This window comes from Panulirus ornatus, chromosome 10, assembly GCF_036320965.1.
Source record: "Panulirus ornatus isolate Po-2019 chromosome 10, ASM3632096v1, whole genome shotgun sequence".
NCBI classification, from domain to species: domain Eukaryota; kingdom Metazoa; phylum Arthropoda; class Malacostraca; order Decapoda; family Palinuridae; genus Panulirus; species Panulirus ornatus.
The window spans coordinates 61,280,475-61,299,114 of NC_092233.1; the positions used below are offsets into that span (position 1 = coordinate 61,280,475).

General features: G+C 43.9%; 1 protein-coding gene across 1 annotated transcript in view; it reads left to right on the top strand.

The window, feature by feature from the left end:
- The window catches only part of SCaMC (Short Calcium-binding Mitochondrial Carrier), a 96,400-nt gene that overhangs the window by 17,066 nt on the left and 60,694 nt on the right, over positions 1–18,640 (top strand). The window contains exon 3 of the mRNA XM_071666095.1: positions 7,430–7,517. Coding sequence (XP_071522196.1) covers positions 7,430–7,517 — 88 coding nt within the window. The remainder of the gene's footprint in view (positions 1–7,429; positions 7,518–18,640) is intronic.

The following is an 18,640-nucleotide window of genomic DNA, read 5'->3' on the forward strand; positions in this document are numbered from 1 at the left end:
CATTGTTACTGATAGTCTGTGTATTCTGTGTTATGGGAATTTCTTCTTATTGAATGGTCTCTAGAAGATCCAGAAAAGATACTTCTGATTTCTTTTATATTTCTTAGTGGTTATATGTCTGAATATCTTCAAAATTTGCATATGTATCTATACCCTTTGACTGTGTTTTTTACCTCTCTGGCCCCTCTAGTCTTTCCAATTTGTTGTCTAAGAATTAGATCACTTTCATTGCTGTGGATCTTTCAAAACTATGGAGATGGTTTCTGGGGTGAAAAATATATCATGCAACTGAATGTCCATTTCATACTGAATTCTACTTTGGGAAATTTCCAAAGATTACCCATAAGCAAGGTACCCAGAGATTCTGGATATCATCATTGGTGAAACGCCTCATTTTTTCTTGATATATTTGCTCCTGAACAGCACACATCTTCATTTGTGTATGAATTTATGGTATCAAATGAATTATTATGATGTGTTTTGTTTGGTATGTCACACTTATTGATAGGTGAACTATTTGTAAGCGTGTGACCCTGTTTTGTGATGCTTTTTATTTTGAATAACAACATTCAAACACGTTTCCCTGTGCACAGTACTGTAGTTATATTTATGGTTTACTGTTATAACTATATATTGTTTTTTATTTTGAGAGTGTTGATTCACTACCACGTGAATCTTGAGAATGCAGACAACACATGTTGTTTTAGGTCAGACGTTGGAATCAAGGGCATTCCCTGAGCAATTCTTGTGGTGCCACAAATGGCTGTGGTCATAACCATGGGATAGACTGTGAATATAGCTACACCTGTGTGTCTCACTGGTATAACTTCATTCACGCTGCGTGAAACTGCATGAAAGCTTTGGATGGTCACTAGAGCAGTTTGTAGTTTAATCATCTGCAATTTCCTGAGCAAAGAAGGTATTTTCTTCCTTGAAGACATCATAGAGGACCTGAGACTCTACAGAATACCAAAGTACAAAGATGTTTTTTAAAAACATAACAAGGATAAAGTTGACGATTAATCTTTTGCTGGTAGATGGAGAGGAGAAGTTGCATCCTCTTACCTTTGGATAGAAAGTTGATGACAAAATAAAGGACTACATATTGATTTACATCATTAAAGGAGAGGCATGATCTGCTGAATACTGGGACGTCTTTTATTACCATTCATTCTAAGTTTGAGAAACCAGTCAAGAGATTCAGGATGAAGAACTTTGCATCAGCTGCATTGAGAACAAAAGCTTGAACATAAACGAAGTTGGATGATGTACAAAAAACCAGAGACCTTTTTAATAAACTCATTTGTACCTTGAAGAAGATTGATCTTCAGAAAATCCTTGTATATCTACTAACACTGTTGCTTTTGTCCTGTGCTTATAACTTATAGCAGTTTGAAGCTGCACATAAATCCAAGTTAAAATGCAGGTTTGAAAACATGGTGTCTCATGACCCCGTGTTCTGCATTATCAGATAAATCTGATGTCCCCATTGTTAATGCAACTTTATCTTTGCACATAAAACAGAATCTTCCACCAACACATGGCAGCATTCCCTGGGTTCTTCTTATGTTTGATGGCATCCTGGGTGCACATTGTTTGTGACTGCTATGTTTGCCATTTGATTGAGGATTCAGAGTGACAGAGGTGGTTTCACAAGACGGGTCATACAGCATCACAGGTCATGGTCAGCATTGCCCAAAAAGATTGGCAATCGTCCTTGAGATCATCAACTTTCAAGATAGTGTTCTGTTGGTACTTGGTTGTTAAGTAGCTCAAGGACATCTAAAATGATTTGCTAGTCAGTCATAAAGAGTACCTTGACCTGAACAACAAGTGTTACTGCTTTAATGCAGATTTTGCAATCCTAGGATTAATACCTCCCCTGAATCCTGTCGTGAGGAAGCTGACACCAGGATGGTTTGTCGTCTGAGTAGTGTCATTAAGAATCAGCCAGTAGCCAACATTACCATCAGGTGTAATGATGCTAATGCTCTAGTGATATTCCTGTATTATGTGGCTGAGAGGGAAGTGAATGTCAGCATTTAGTTAGATGCAAGCCTTTGCACTAACAGCACATGATGCCTCATCATAATAAAGCACTTGTTTTATTCTTTATGTAAAGCAACTTTGGATGCCTTGTCTAGTATTCACACATGGACTTGTAGCTGTTACATGACATCTTTCCTGAACAAAGGGAAGGTGAAGCTGCAGGAGCTTACGAAAGAGGATGAGGAATACCTGACATTATTTGGAGCCGTAAGATTATTGGATTCAGTGTTTACTGAAGATATATCTGTATGTGAGAAGTTTAGGTATCATCTGTATGGAAAACGAAAGCTGGAAGGAGTTGATGATACTTGCTACTTAGTTTCATATGCATGTATATCCCCATAGCACTGGAAGATCAGCTGACTTTGATGAAAGATGTCAACCCAAGTTTCTCACCACTGTATGCGAAGGTTCTCAGAGACAAGTTCAAAATGAATAATGTTGAAACAATTTCAGAAAAAGCATCTGTGCAGAAGCCTTTTGTACCTGAACCAGAGGGAAATGAGTGCATAAAAGTAAATCATAGATACATGATCGATTGGTATGAGGGTGATCAGCTACTTACATGCATCTTCCAAAAGTACTTGGTGTAGAAAGACACTTTTTATGGAATGAGGAGGCAGAAGATAAAGAGGTAACCTTCGTTGATTCAGTGTATGGATCTGATGACTGGGAGATGGATGATGACTACCTAGATCATGCCTGAGCATAGAATGATGATGGTATATCCTACCCACATATGAACTTCCTATTGTGATGGGTAATCATAGTGCATGGTTATTGTGTTTGAACATTCCTGTCGCAGAGCTGCCAACCATTACATTTTTGCTGTTTTTATTACTTTTGTAATTTAGATTTTTCTTTGTGAAGTGCATTTTTTGAAAATCTGGTTGTATAGTCATTTATTGTACATGTATTGTTTATGTAATGTATGGCAAGATCACAGTCGTGTGTTGTTCAATATAAAGTGTACGTTCTCACAGTGCACACAGGTACTAATGCAGTGTACAAAATAACAGTTGGGCATCGGCCAATTTACGAGCATTTCGCGGAAACGACCACACAAATTGTTGGACGATTGGTCTTACCATCCGATCACAACTTTAGCTTGTGTATCCAGGCTAATCCTACTCCTAGGCGAGGCCATCCTGAAGCTTAAAAATGCACACAAAATTATCATGTATGGAAGTGGATAAGAAATTGCTAGTTCCTTTCCATCTATTGCTGTTCTTCAATGTAGTAAAATTTGATTTACTAAGATTTCCTAGCAGTGACATGATGAGTAACTGAAAATTTTACCCAAAGAATTAAATCCTCAGCACATAAGTTACATCATCACATGAGTTTATTTGGGCATCAACCATTAATTAACGGGGATTAAATGAACTAATATTTATAAACCCAATCCTTTCCTGCCAACTTTAGTGTGGCTAATCTCAAACAAACCAGTGAAAATGTTCACATTACCATTACAAGTGCCTAATCATGAATGTGTAGGACAACTTTTCCCCCAAACAGTGCTGTGTCGCAGTTAGATGATTTATCCTTTGTAGAAAGTCACCTATTTTCTTTCTGATAATCTTTTCCAGAACCTTACAATACCACATTCAACAGTGAGACTGGTTTGTAGTTCAGTGCCAGCATGTGTGATTACTGTTTATGTTCTGGGGAGAGTTTGACTCTCTTGTTGTCTCATTTCTTAACCTTGCATATGTGTACCATGTCTTTACCTGTCACACACACACACACACACACACACACACACACCAAGGATAAACAAGATACCCATTTACTGAACAGCCCCAAAAGATGAACACCTTAGTTGGGTGTGTGCCAACTGCCAAGCCCAGGATTCAAACCAATGCGAAAATGTGTCACTGTGAGTTTTATTTTTTGCTGTGTATTTGCATGAATGGATGTCCGCATGTGTAAAGTTTCTGTCTGTACTAAAATCTGAGGGAGCATGGAGAACTGTATGGTAGCAGTTCTGTATATTTGTTGTTTTGCATTTATGAGCTAGTGGCTATATAGGTATGTGGCTATGTGTAATGGTAGTTTAGGGAGGAAGGAGATAATAGGATGGTTATAGTGGGGAGGTTGGAGATCATGCGATGGTTGTAGTGGGGAGTTTTAAGAGCTGTACGTTTAAGGGTGTCGTAGTTATTGAGGGACGTGTGTATTGCACCGCGGGCTAGAGTGTGGTGGTGGGTGTGGCTTGTCGGCGGATCAATATCCCGAGTGCCCAAGATGCATCATGGTGAAATTAAGAGTAGCTTCATCCCACCTGTCTGTGTAGCAAAACTCAGTATGTCGCTTTTGCCCCAGAACTTCATATTCCATGAGCGTGTAAACATATACATATTCTTGCCCATCATCGATATCAGTAAATACATCTGTTGAACGAAAATTAGAAGTGTGTCGGTAAAGAATGTTAACCAGGGTTCGACCTGATGGTATGTGACCACCTACTTATGATTTCTAAGATGACCAGTATATATGTATTGCTGCCATTACTCAGCTGACTGGTGTGTGTGTGTGTGTGTGTGTTCGTTATTGCCATCCTGTAGCCGACGGTTATGAATTCATTTTTGCCATTTCTCAGTTGATGGTTATGTATATATTCATTATTGCCATCTTATGTCGCGCTATTTAGGGGTTTTTGTACCTTAGATATTGTGCTTCATATACGTAGTGCGAAGGTATTGTTTCGTAAGAAAAGAGATGACATGTAAAGCAGTGAAGAAAATTCCTAAATGGCAATTTTTTTCTTTCACCAGAAGTTATACGAAATGTATTATTCGTGTTAGCTGTGGATTTTACATGTTTAGAGACTTTAGTTAATGGATTCTGTATATTTTGAAACTATCTAGTGATCATTGGACCTTATAGTGTCCTTAGATTTTATCTGAAAAATAAGGGAATTTTTTTTTTTCGTTTTTCCAGGTAGAATTACTAGTTAGAAGGCACTTTCTTCCTGAACTGTTCTCTTGAACGTATGTTGTTTAGAATGTTTTAAGTATACCAGCCTGTTACGTGCACTGCCCATAGACTTTTTCTCAACCGATGGGAGGCATACCACTGATGAGAAGCGAAATTTCACAAATGATCGCAAAATTATCCAAATTAAGTTAGTTTTGCCGCGTTGAATCGTGTGTGTGTGTGGAAATTTGAATATGGCTTCTTGGTATTTTTTAACCATGGCCATGGATATGTAACTTTTGTCGGCATCTACTCTTGAAAACACAATTCTTGTAGCTGCAGTCTCATTTCTTTATTAAACGGAAGTCTCATTTCTTTATTAAACGGATTGGGATAAATTGATACGTCAAGTCCAAGTAAGTCACATCTGAAAAGAGTGAAAAAGAAAGCTAGAAATGTAATAGGTGGTTGGAAACCTTTGTTCTGTCTTTTCAACTTCAAGTGAGAAAGTTCTACAAGATTGGATTTTAGCCAGTACATGGAAATTACCGCCAGTTTAGCTTGACCATGGCAACTCATTCTAGACAAGATATTTGGTGTTGACGCAACATTGCAAATAGTCTTGTAAATAATCAGTCACCCGGGATCATAGATTGTTTGGTAAGGACCAGTGTATTAATCAACGAATCGTGAACGTTTTCGACGCTGGCGTTCACCTCCGACAAATATGCATGGATACTGTTTTGAAACGATCAACATACACAATGAAAATACAGCAGTTGCTTGTTCAGTTAAAGATTTTTGGAAGGCATAAATGAGTTCCAACGAAATGATTGAAAGTAACGCTATTAATGGCAAAACCGGAAGGATATAGTTTATATGAAGCGAGTATTACAGTAGGTGTTATTGTGTACAGACTTGAGTATTTGACATCCCCTTTGATTAAGTTTTTATAAGTGTGCTGAACCAGGCTGGCTGCGATGGATGCTCAAGGCTAGCGTGCCCTAACAGCCTGGCAGATCAGCTCGTATCATAAAGGTCCACGATGGTAAACTGCCCCACAGAGTAGTTGAAATATATTTCAAGTAATAATGAAGCTTGGGAGTATGTAGATTATACCTACAGTCATACCTTGTGGTTGTTTCTAAAAGTGTTTGTGGAACAGGATTGGATTAGGAAGATGGGGATTAGTACGAGTTTAATACTTTTTGCAATTCGTCAAGCACCATAACTGAATATATGATCAGCCGTTATATAACACGAGGGGTGGGGGAATATTTATCCGATTGCTTGAAAAAATTTTATGGAGAATGATAAATTTGACGGTACCGTAGCCATTACAGGATAATTGGATAAGTTAAATTGATTATTGACTGGGAACAGCTGGTGAGTGGGTGAGGTGGGACGTGCGGGAGGCCAGACACGAGCCCCGCCAGCCGCACGTGTGTGACCTTGAGTACCGCCGACTCCCGCCCACCACGACGGGTAGTCTCGCCAAAAACTTCTCCGGGCGCCATTACCGCTGTACCGCATTCCTGCAAATGTCTGGCCTAAGGAAGTTCCTGGAAATATGATCGGCTACGCTGTCTGCTCTCCTGGATACGAGTTCCAACTGCACTATAGTGTAACTAATACATCCCCCCTGGCGGTGTATGAATCATACGAAAATGCACTTGTGACATGTCGTGTTTCATTTTGTCTCGTGGTTGTCAGCAAATACTAAATCATGGGCATTGTGACCTACTGCAGCATATATATATAGTATTAGAATAATGTATGTTAGTGCTTAGTAAATTACATGGCAGAAAAGACTTTTTTCCACTCTAATGATCGCTGAGCCAACTCGACCCAGCGTGAAAGCGAAATGGTGATCTCTCACCCAAACATTTTCTCCACTTTTAAGTTTCTCTTTAAAGTGTTAAGTCTGTGGTAATTCGTAGAGACCATTTGCTATATTTCACAAGCATATACGTAAAAGTTACTATTGTAGTTTTCTTGGATAACTTTATGTAAAGCACTAAACCTTATGTAAAGCACTTTTTCGTGAAATGTATGTAAAGTTTTCATCGTATTTTGGATTTGTGTGATGGTGTTTATATGATACAGGGAAACTTAGAATTGAAAAAAAAAAAAGATGTTTTCACAAATGTGGATGAAACTCGCTGATACACCATTAGGTGCAGCCAGTCAACGTGTCTTGTGTACTCTAACGCTTATGATATTGCAGGTTTTCAGGTCAATTTTGTGAGAATGTAATGCTTCACTTTCACCCAGGGATCACTCATGTCTACCCCACTTTCAACTAGCCTGTGGACTCCCATTAGTGCCGCAGCCCGTCCTTTCTCGATTTCTACACCACTGGTGCTGCCCCTTACACCCGTATCCAGATCTAGCATTGCCATCTTAGGGACACGGCTTCCCTTCCATGTTCTCATACCGCTTTTCCGCTTCCTCTCCGCAGGCCGCGTGGATGAGCGGGAGCTGAGGACCTCTTTCAAGCGGTTGGGCATCCATATTGACGACGTCGAAGCCAAGCGGCTCCTCAAACGGTCAGTACCCGTGTTTTCTCCCTCCCGGCCATTGTAGTTGATGATGATGATCGCCATTGATGTACCTGGTGGTGGGGGTTGAGTTGATGATCAGACAGGCCTCCTCTGCCCTACTGACTGCACTGGTTCCCCAACCGGTGGCTACGCGTAGTCATAATGGTGCGCCAGAGCCGTCCAAACAAAAGGATTGTGAATATTTTTATTTTGATAAAAAGTTGGACAATATTTTTTTTTTACACGTGTAAGTGTTGATGTAAGGATGAGACTTATTCAGATTTCGAGAGTACCTATGTTGTGAAACTGTGGCTTACTTAGTAGGAGCTGTGCAAGAAACGAAGGGAAGACTTGTTAATGGAAAGTCTGGTTTAGTGATATACGACTTAAATAGGGCTGGGTACCGGTGTTCTGTAGTATTTGAATGATTACGAACTTTGGTCTGTCTCTAATCATTATTATTAATTATGGTAATTTGTACCTGCAACCTTCGTTTGTGCTCCGAGTGCACGGGAGTGCACACATCCGTTCGGGCTAGGAGTGCACGGGAGTGCACACAACCGTTCGGGCTAGAAATGCACGTCTCAGCTCGGCTAGGGCGGGCCAGCGCGTGTGGCTGTTGGTTGATTGTGACTTGTCCTGGAACGGAGAGGGTTTTAGTCCTCCTCCACTGACGAGCCTTTGTGAAAAAAGAGAGTGTGCATTCCCGTCATTCCTTCAGGTGTTGGCATCTTTCTTGTGGTAATTCGTTCCTCGTTTCTTGTTCCCCCCGAGACGTCTTGGTTTATATAAGACCGGCTGGAGATTTTCCTGCCCTCAGTTATGGGTTCCAGCGTTAGATGTTTTTGTATTATTGTCTCTAATCTCCATAAAGATCCAACATAATGTAAGACAAGTTTTGATATCTATATACAACTGTTTCACTCACGAGGCTGTTTGGATTCCAACACACAAATAACGGTCTCATCATTTGCATACTTCAGCTGTTATGTCTAGTAATGCACCGAAACCAGAGGTCGCTATCTGTAACCAAACCTCACACACTGTTCTAATCATTGGCCTTGACCGCTTTCGCATGCCTTGGTTCGGGGTCATTAAGAGCACGCTGACCCTCCTATGCAACATCGATCCAATGTATTCCATCTCTTGCACTTGATTGTTCGTTCATGCCTCTATAAAGCCTTTCTTTACCCCCCCCCCCCCATCCTTCTTTGGTATTTCCTTCCTTCTTCCTTCTCTCCCTCCACTCCAGACACACGGGTCCTCTTTTATCTTTCTTATCTCATTCAACAGAATTTTTTTCTCTCTCTTTTCAAGGAAGTTTAGTTTTACTGTTATGACCCTGAGTTACAGCGGTGATGGCTTCGCGCTGACGACTTCCTGTTCCAGCGTACAAGAGCACACGCTCAGGAAGAGGACGTACCTCCCTTACGTTTTCTTTTGTGTTAGAAAATGTACGTTGGTAGTGGTTATTACCGACGCGCTGTGCCGGTGCATTCGGTAATGGCGTCCATTTTCGCATTGTAGATTTCTTTTTTTTTTTTAATCGTAGTCGAAGGTGCTGAGATTGGTGATGTTAATGTCTGCCGGTTGTGTAAGCCGGTGCCTCAGCAACAGTGTTTGGTACCTGGACGCAATGCCGGTCGTAGAGCTAGGCCGTGGCAGCCCTTGTTGATGTGTGGTGTGACCAGCAACGTCACACGCACACACACACACACACACACACACGCGCGCGCGCGCGCGCGCCTTCAAGGGCCGCCTGTTGTGCATTGAGGCCTGTCCCCTGGGACGGACAGATAGAGGGACGTTGGGGGGGGGTGCTCCTGTGTGGGGCTAGGCTTGGCTTCAAGACGATGTACCACATCGGATCCCTGGCCCTGGGCGGTTGACAGCAGCAACAGTGTGGCAAAGGTCAGATCCTGCCTGCCAGCCAGCTTGCCTGACTACTCCATGACCTCTGTTCAGTCTCCCTCGTTTGAACAGGTTCAATCTGTGACCAACCACCCAGGCTTCCAGTCGTTATTCTTTTGTCTTGTTGCCTAGAGTCGAGTTGCATTCCATTTTCCACCTGATGCGTTACGTTTTGAACTCATGCATCCTCGCCCACTGGGCTTTCCATTCGGTCCGTTCCTCCTGCCCCCGAACCTCATGGATTTACAGTACTCTCCTTTGTTGACGTTTCCTGGCACAGTCATCTCGGCTGATGACTTCAAGAATTCGGTGATGATGTATGTTGATGAAGCGGGCGAGGCGGGGCGGGGCGGGGCGTCTCAGGAAACTGTGTCAAGTTTCAAAATCTTACCCGCTTCCCTTTCGTCCTTTTTTTCCCCCGTTGGTGTTGACGTGTGCAAGTTTCATCCTTTTTTCTTCTTTTTTTTTTTTTTTTTTTTTTACTGCTGTGTCACGAGTAGGTCAGTATATCCTTGTTAGTTTTTTTCACGGGGTTAATCGCTGCGCGTCGGGAAAGGTCACCGCCTTGGGCAGAGGTTTATCATCGTCGTGACTAGAGGAGAAAGTGTTTGAGTTCGAAACCTCGTCTAGTTAGAACGTCTCATTTCCCCAACTGCTGGATGTAGCGCAGCAAAAAAAGAAGAAGAAAGGGGGTGGGGACTGGGGTTCCTGGAATTTATATATGGTTATATCGTGCCTGCCCTACACAGTGTGTTGGTGCTAGTGGTAATCGTCGAGGGGAAATAAAGGGAGGTGAGGGGTGTCAGCCATGATCCTCCTCCTCCTCTTTGTCTCAAAGCCGCCGTTGCCACCAGCCAACTTACCCCCTCATGCACCTGCTTTCACAGTCGGGACAGAAATACCTCTTGCGTCTCTGCCTTTAGGGGAAATGTTATAAAAGGAGCCCACGGTTTAAGCAGGGGGTTTTCCCCTGCATGTTATCACTCTTGCGCAGCAGGGAAATCTTCACATCATTGTCATAGACGTGTGTGTTACGTAAGTGTAGGTTTGGTATTATGCGAGGTTTCCCGTAATTGATGCGTCCTGTGACTGAAGCCATCATGCAAATGATGCGATCAAGGTTAAGCCACGGAAAGGTCTGTCAGGGGGCGCTGGTTGTGGATAGGGAACGTGTGTGGTTTCGGTGCAGTACACATGACAGCTAGAGAAGGTATGTGGGGCGATAAAAGCCATTTTTCGTCAGTTCTTGGCACTGCCTCGCTAAAGCAGGATATTTATTATATTTATAATTACCTCAGGACCACTTGCAAAGAGCCCTAGTGACACCCAGGGTATCTTCTAGGAGGCTTCTTCAGCAGAAGCTGCGCAAGTAGCAGTACCAGGGAAGTTTGAACACCTTTTGAGTGTGAAGTTCTTTGACGAGACTGTAATGAGTAAGGAGAGGTGGACAAAGAGGATGTATGTGTCAGAAGTGTAGGAGACGATAAGGGGTAGAATGAATTGGAAATAAGGTTGTAAGTGCCCAGGGCTGAACATGCAGGAGGGTGTAAGGCGTGCACGGTATAGAATGAATTGGAGCAATGTCGTATCTAGTGGGTGTCGTGCTGTCAGTGGGCAGAACCAGGGCATATGAAGCGTTCATGGGAAACTACAGAAAGGTCTCTAGGCCATTGATAGTGCGTCACCCCCTGTATATCACATCGCTCCATTTTATTTGTTCCATGCATGCCCTACACTGTCCTGCATGTTCAGGCTCCCAAGCTCTCAAAGACCTTTTCCGTTCCATCTTTCCTCCTTGTGACCTCCACTTTTGACATATGTATCCTCTTTGTCTAGCTCTCCATGCTCATCCCCTCCGCATGTCCAAACAATTTCAGTCCACCCGCTTTAACTCTCAGCCATACTCTTTTTACCATTCTCTCTCTCTCTCTCTCTCTCTCTCTCTCTCTCTCTCTCTCTCTCTCTCTCTCTCTCTCTCTCTCTCTCTCTCTCTCTCTCACCGTATCATTTTCTTATTCGGTCAACACCTCTCACACCGCATGTTGTCCTCAGGCATTTCATTTCCAACGCTTTCACCCTCTTCCTCACTTTGTGGACGTGGCTGGCTTCCTGAACGCTGCTGCAGATCAACCCCCCCCCCCCCCCCCCCCCCTAGGAGGATGTCCTGGGACACGATGGTGAAATTAATTTTTTCTTCTGTATCGATCAAACCTGATAACTTTGTTTTATGTATTTTATTTAGTTTTATTTCATTTTTATTTAGTTTTATTTCATTTTTATTTTCATTTAATTTTTATTTATTTATTTTTATTTTATTGAAGTGATGCATGTCAGCCTAGACCCCGTGTAATTCAAGTGTATCAGTTACCGTTCCTGACCGTGACTCATTCACGGGCCGCCCAGAGTCGAGCGCATAGGTTCGAATTATGGGTTGCGGCAGTCGGTACACAGTCAACCCATATGTTCATCCACACCTTGAGTGTTGGTCGATAAAATGGACACCTGGCTCAGGCTAGGGTATATATATATATATATATATATATATATATATATATATATATATATATATAACGGTAATGGGATGGCCTTGATTAGGGCATCAATTAACATCATAAAAATTGTGTGTGTATGTGTGTGTGTGTCAGGGTAGCGCAATGTGCCCTTGCAAGTAAGCAAGGCCCAGCGCTTGGCACAGATTTGGCTTATGTTACTCTCTATTTGTTTGTGCCTCCCCCCCCCCCCCCCTCTCTCTCTCTCTCTCTCTCTCTCTCTCTCTCTCTCTCTCTCTCCCGTCGTGTACGCCTTCCCTGGCTGGCTGGGTAGCATGGTGCTTCGTTTCCCTCCCCCCTCCCGTGTTCGTCTCCCGTTCGGCTGCTGCAAGAGCCGGGGGGTGGAACCCATCAGATGGCGGTAACGGTGCGTCTGACGTCACGGGTGGTAACGGATGACGTCACTGCCACTGGTGACGCGGGGACGTTACACGTCTTGGATCACGTAGTGTGTGTGTGTGTGTGTGTCACTGGTGTCGTGGGTGGTGGGGGGAGGGGAGGACGCGGCGCCTTCAGTTAGTCATTTTGTAACCCCACCCTTGAGTCACCCGGATACCCCCCACCCCCTTTCCACACACACACACACACACACACACACACACACACACACACACATACTTCACTCCCACCGCACCCTCCCTCTGTCACCTGGCACTCGTCCCCCTCCCTCTTCCTCCTTCCCTGAGGGTGTCTGTTGTACACACACACACACACACACACACACACACACACACACACACACACACACACACACACATACACACACGCGCGCACTTGGGTCTGGCACATGACGAGAGAGGAACATGTCAGGGAGGTCGTTTTCCTAATTTTTTTTTTAGGGGGGGATGTGTGTGTGTGTGTGTGTGTGTACAACAGACACCCTCAGGGAAGGAGGAAGAGGGAGGGGGACGAGTGCCAGGTGACAGAGGGAGGGTGCGGTGGAAGTGAAGTGTGTGTGTGTGTGTGTGTGTGTGTGTGTGTGTGATTGTATTTGCATACCCCTCACGTAGAACGCTTTCCTCCCCCTTCGACGTTTGCAAGGATATGAGATCGGCTGCTCAAGAATTATGCTCACGACCTTTTAAACACTCACTACAGACCAAACTTGTAACATAGGTTAATGATAGAGACGTTTGCCATACATGTATGAAAGATATGTGTCATGATTTTTTATTCAAAATGATGTTTTGTGCTTACTTGAACAAGTATCCCATCTCTGACCTCTGTGACTACTTCACTCTTGTGATTTTATCATTTATACACGATTCAGTCATTGTGGCACAGTGCACGGACGTGCTGTGCATCGTCCTCCTCTGCCACCGTCCACCTGGTACGAGTGTAGAACGTAAATTCGACATTTTTTGTTTCTTTTTGTGGCAAAATTCCAGAACCATCAGCACAGCCGGGGTTCCTCGGAGTCTTTCACCGCTACCCGCCCTCCTGGGCATTACCTGTTTTACAGTTTGTTTGTTTTTATTTTCAGTCCCTCGTTTTTTATTTTTCCTCCCTCTTTTTATGTGTGTGTGTGTGTGTGTGTGTCGGTAATTAATCCCTAGTGGTAGCTTGTCCCTGTCTCATCCCACTGTGACATTGTCTTTCCATCGCCTCTCATATTATATATATATATATATATATATATATATATATATATATATATATATATATATATATATATATATACTTCTCGTATCCCTGCCTACACAACATTCCCTCCCCTCTCTCTCCGACCCCCTGCCAGTGTTGGCAGCGGTGGCTGCACCGCCGGGTTTCGGGACCTTGAGACTTTTATACAAGCCGGGCCGTGAATTGCGGGTTCGCACACCACCGGTCACCACCACCTGGACCCCAACAGCCTCCTTGCGGATGAAACAAGAGCGAGCTAGCGAGTACAGCGATTTCAGGAGCGAGTATCATGGCTAACCACAGCTGGCGGCACAGCCCTGCTGATGAAAGAGAAGTGTGTTAGCGAGTATGGTGATTACAGGAGCGAGTTTCATCGTTACCAAAGCCCTGCGGGTGAGAGAGAGGGAGCGAGGGAGCGAGTATGGTATTTTTTCCCGGAGTGAGCAAGTGATCCGAGAACACATGGATCTCTGTATGAATTCGTATGATGTCTTTGTTTGCTTTTTTTATGTAATGTGTTTGTGTGTGTGTGTGCGAGCGTGCCTAAAGATAAAGAAAGGATAAGAGATCGTGACTTCTGAGTTTGGTTTATGCCTGGGGGTCTGTTTCGAGGCGAACCTGCGGTCTCTCCAAGGACATTAAATAGCAGTTAGCTAGCTAGCTAGCTGGCTGGACACACGGTCTCCAAGGACATAAGCAGGTAGCTTGCTGGCTGGCTGGACACACTGCAGAATATATATAGTTTATTGTTTTTGTTTTTTTTTGACCGTGCTTTTCCATTACAGAGTCAGGTGTGAGGCCGCGTAGATTTGAGAAACAAAAGACTAACAAGACAGACCTTCCCATTGATATATGTAAATATTTTGTATTTTGTAGTTGTGTAGAAACTTGTTGTACGAGTTGCGCTTAGAATACTTGAAATATCGACTTCAGAAGTTTAAGGTTTGGGGATGCAGGGAGAGAGGGAGGGGGTGGAAGTTAATGCAGATGCCAAATTGTTATATATATATATATATATATATATATATATATATATATATATATATATATATATATATATATATATATATATCAGCCGTCATAGGTTAACGTTGGATGTTAATGTTAACCAGGTTAGTAATATACAGAGTGACGACTGGTGTTGCCCTTGTTGTCGTTGGCTTGCCACACGCCATTCTCGAGGTCGGAGGAGCAAAGTGTGTAGCGTCTCGTGATGATGTGCTGGCCCCCTACCGACGTACCCCCGCCCGCCTCACACACACACACACACACACACACCCTCCCTCCCTCCAGCATCCTCACGTCGAGTGTTGGCAACCGTGAGAGCGTTTACTGTTCGGTACCACCACGTACCACTGCCATCATCCCCACCACCCCCAGTACATGCTTGCATTTTCACACTCCCCATCCTCCTCCCCCTCCTCGACACGCGTGTGTTTGGCACCGGGGCATCCCTCCCCCCGATCCTTGGCAGACGAGGGGGACTCTCCTGGCTGCTGCAGCCACCGCCCTTGGCCGGATGCCATGAACTTGCAGAGCTCCCGCGCCGTCCCCGCTGGGAGTTTCGTCATTGGGCATCAATGTGCGTCGAGGAGTAGAGTGGAGTTTTGCCGGATAGTATTTCTGAATGGATGGGCACCATTATATCCCACCCCCACCCACCGTTCCTCTTTCTCTGTTTGTACCCCACGTCAGTTTGCTTGCGAGGTGGTTGTGTGTTTGCATGCATGGCTGTAAACAGGGTGTCGAGGGAGAGACATTGCTTGCGTGCTGGATAGAACGCACCATAGACCCAGTGGCCTGGTAGGCACGGAGGGTCGAGGAGCGCGGTCGTGGAGGAGTGTGGGCTGTACTTTTCAAGGCTGCGTGTCTCCGGATTTCTGACCTCCAGCGTGCGGGAGATGGACCGAAAGGCTAGCCGTAACGAAGAGGGTTTATGCATCCCCCTCTCCGTGTCTCGTGCACCGAGCGTCGCCCAAGGTCGTCACCACCCATCAGGTGTCGTGGAGAGGGGTGGGCTAAGGGGGGGTCGCCGGCTCTTAGGTAGCTTGGGTGTTGGTGAGAAGTTGTGGACATCGGAGGCAAAAGAAGGAGAAAAAAAGAAAGGTGGAAAAGTGTGTTGTGAGGGTGGTTCACCAGGAATGGGGTGGGGATTGTCCTACACGGGTGGTGGGCCTAGTTGAGGAGGAGGGGGAGTGTTACCATCCTCATGCCGTGGTCACCTCATAATATTTTTCAGCTCACGTTGCCAACGCCTACCCCGTTTTTCTTGGTACATATTCCTGGTGACCTTCACCTCATCATCCCACGACCTCCAGTTTTCCCTCATTTGACTGCGGAAATCGACTTGGGAGACCGATAAAGGGGGGTAATTATCAAATTAAGTTGCAATTTCCCCCATACTTCATGGAGTTCCTTCGAATTCCTGTTATGTTTTCGTTGCACGACTCCACACTTAGTTGAGGGTGTGTTCTTTCTAGAGACGCCGAGAAAGTTACTTGGCTCACGACAGTAACTCCTATACTCTGTTTCCAAAATAATTGACCAATATCCTTGGCAAGACAGAAATTGCTGACAGCTGAGGTGATATATTTTCGGGAAGATATTATATTGAGCGTGAAGATTTTGCCGGCTGTATGGTAGGTATGAAGAAAAATGTTGGGGATGAGTGGTTATACCTCTGAACAATACCATTCCACCGTTCAGGCTGTGATGGTTGCCAGGGAGGATGTTGTCGTCAACGATGGAGGGAGTTTTAATGGTAAGGGAGGACATGGAATCGTGGAGGAAGTGTGTGGTAACCATGGAGCTGGCGGTGTCTGGAGGGAATGGTGTCTGTGTGGGAGGGTGTGGCAGCTGAGGAGGGAGGGAATGATGGTGATACGAGCTTGTTGTCGGAGCGTTTGCTCAGTGTAAGTCCTACGTAGTGTCCAGGGGTTAGTGGCCAGCCGGTCAGTGGCACCCAGCACTCCGCAGGCGCAAGCAGAAAGGGGTTCGATTGTACAAGTAAATTAAAAAGAGATATATGTTACCGAGGGACTAAAAGTCATTCATAGACTTAATGCAAGAGCTTATTTAATCAAGCGCAGCACCGGTGACTGAATCGTCCAACAGTTGCCGAGGCATATATATATATATCCATTTAGAATTTTTATGAATTAAAAGTTACATTGGTATATTTGGTACTTTAAGATTTGTTTGAATGCTTATGTGGTAGCACCCTTATCGTATATATCTTTTTGTACAATTATTATTGTTACCAGCAAGTGATCAGACCTTTGGTGTGTGTAGGGCAAACTTCAGCGAAAGTTTTGTGACTTATCATTATAGATTTGATTATCTATGTCCCGCTGCACTGTGCTTGCATGACCCTAGTCTTGTATTTTAGTTCGTTTCAAATAGGATAACTTTTAAACCCCCTGTATTATATTAAGCTTGACCTAAGCTGTCAAGTTAACTTGATAGCTTGACTTTAAATGACCTCCCCTGTTGCCTTGACATCTTTCCTTGAATGTATATGACCTCAACTGCCAAGTGGTTATCTTGACAGTATATGACTTCAAATATCAAGTTACCGTTGATATCTTAGCTTGAATGTATATGATAACTGTCAGGTTGAAGATTACACCACTGAATCTTGATGCCCTAAATGTATAGAATGGTTTTGAGAACATGGGGGTGATCTAGGTTAGATTAAATTGATTTCAGGCAACATACGTAAGGTGTTAGTTGCTGAAACAGGTGAACACTATTGTCGCCAATATTGATACACAAAGGTTCCCCCTCTTAAACCACACATACGATGTCATTATTGACCTCAAACAACCTTTTGTGTTAAGGTTGACTTAATAGTATTTTAACATTAAAAGTAAATGAGTCTGAATACTTAGGTTTTCTGTTCTGCAAGCCTCGGAGAAGCATTCACATAACCTAAATTACTTTTATGTAAATTTAGTAAGGGATTTCGTTCTATTTTTCTTCTTCAAGTGTCCAGTTTGAAAAAAGGAGAAATTGGGGCTTTGAATTTATTTGCCGTTGATGTTTTGGTAACGAGGTTTTCCTTATAAAGTCATCAGCTTGCCATTTTCCTGGGCGAGATGGGCAGGAAATAACTCGGTAGCTGACTGGCTGGCTGGTGGCTGCCGCCGCTTGGGGCGCCTACGATTTCTCTCTATTTTAGAGAAAGTTTTGTTAATATTTGCTGCATTCGGTAATAAAGGTTTACGTGAAGGCCGAATGTGATCAGAGGAGTATGGTGTGGCCGTAGCCGCTCTCACACCTCGCTTTGTTCACAGTTGTAAATATGTTGTTACATATGCCCCGTGCGGTATCCGCAGAATGTGTCAGTTTGTGGAGGCGATGAACGAGTGGTCGGCCGGGAGGGAGGGAGGTAGCGCCAGACGCCTCCCTCATTCCCCCATTCCTCCTCCTCCTCCTCTTCATCTCTCTCTCTCCTGTAATTATCCTCCATGCAAGCAACGGTAATAGTTAATACCAGAATATCATAGTAGTGTTTTTGACGTGTTGTTTGTAATACACCTCGTCGTAAACTGTCACACTTGAAACTAACATATTAACACGAAAATGCTGTGCTCAATATTGATTCTGTGCATAACCTCGACCCAATCCGCCGCTCTGAGAAAGTAAATTATGATAAGGTGTGTGTCTGTAATATATGCGTCAACAAAAGTACAGGCGAATCCTGTATACTTGTACCTTGCCTTGGCCTTTCCAGCGCCGAAATGCATCTTCCTCGGTGTTTACAGACGCCCGCCATGTTGGATATGACAACTGCCAGGTCTAACGTAGCTGCCAGGAGTCATTAAGTCCGTCAGACGCCATGTTACATCCACCAACTCAAAGATATCTTACAACACCTTCTTCAGGTGGTAAGGATATTTCTAAGACCACTTACACCCTCACTGTGCCAGTAGCCAGTGACGGGTCACGACTCTACGGACGCAAAGCTGCAACTGTGTAACATTTGTTACAAATTGTGTTATTTGGTTGTTGTTTACAACACAGGCAGTTCCATATGATAAAAGA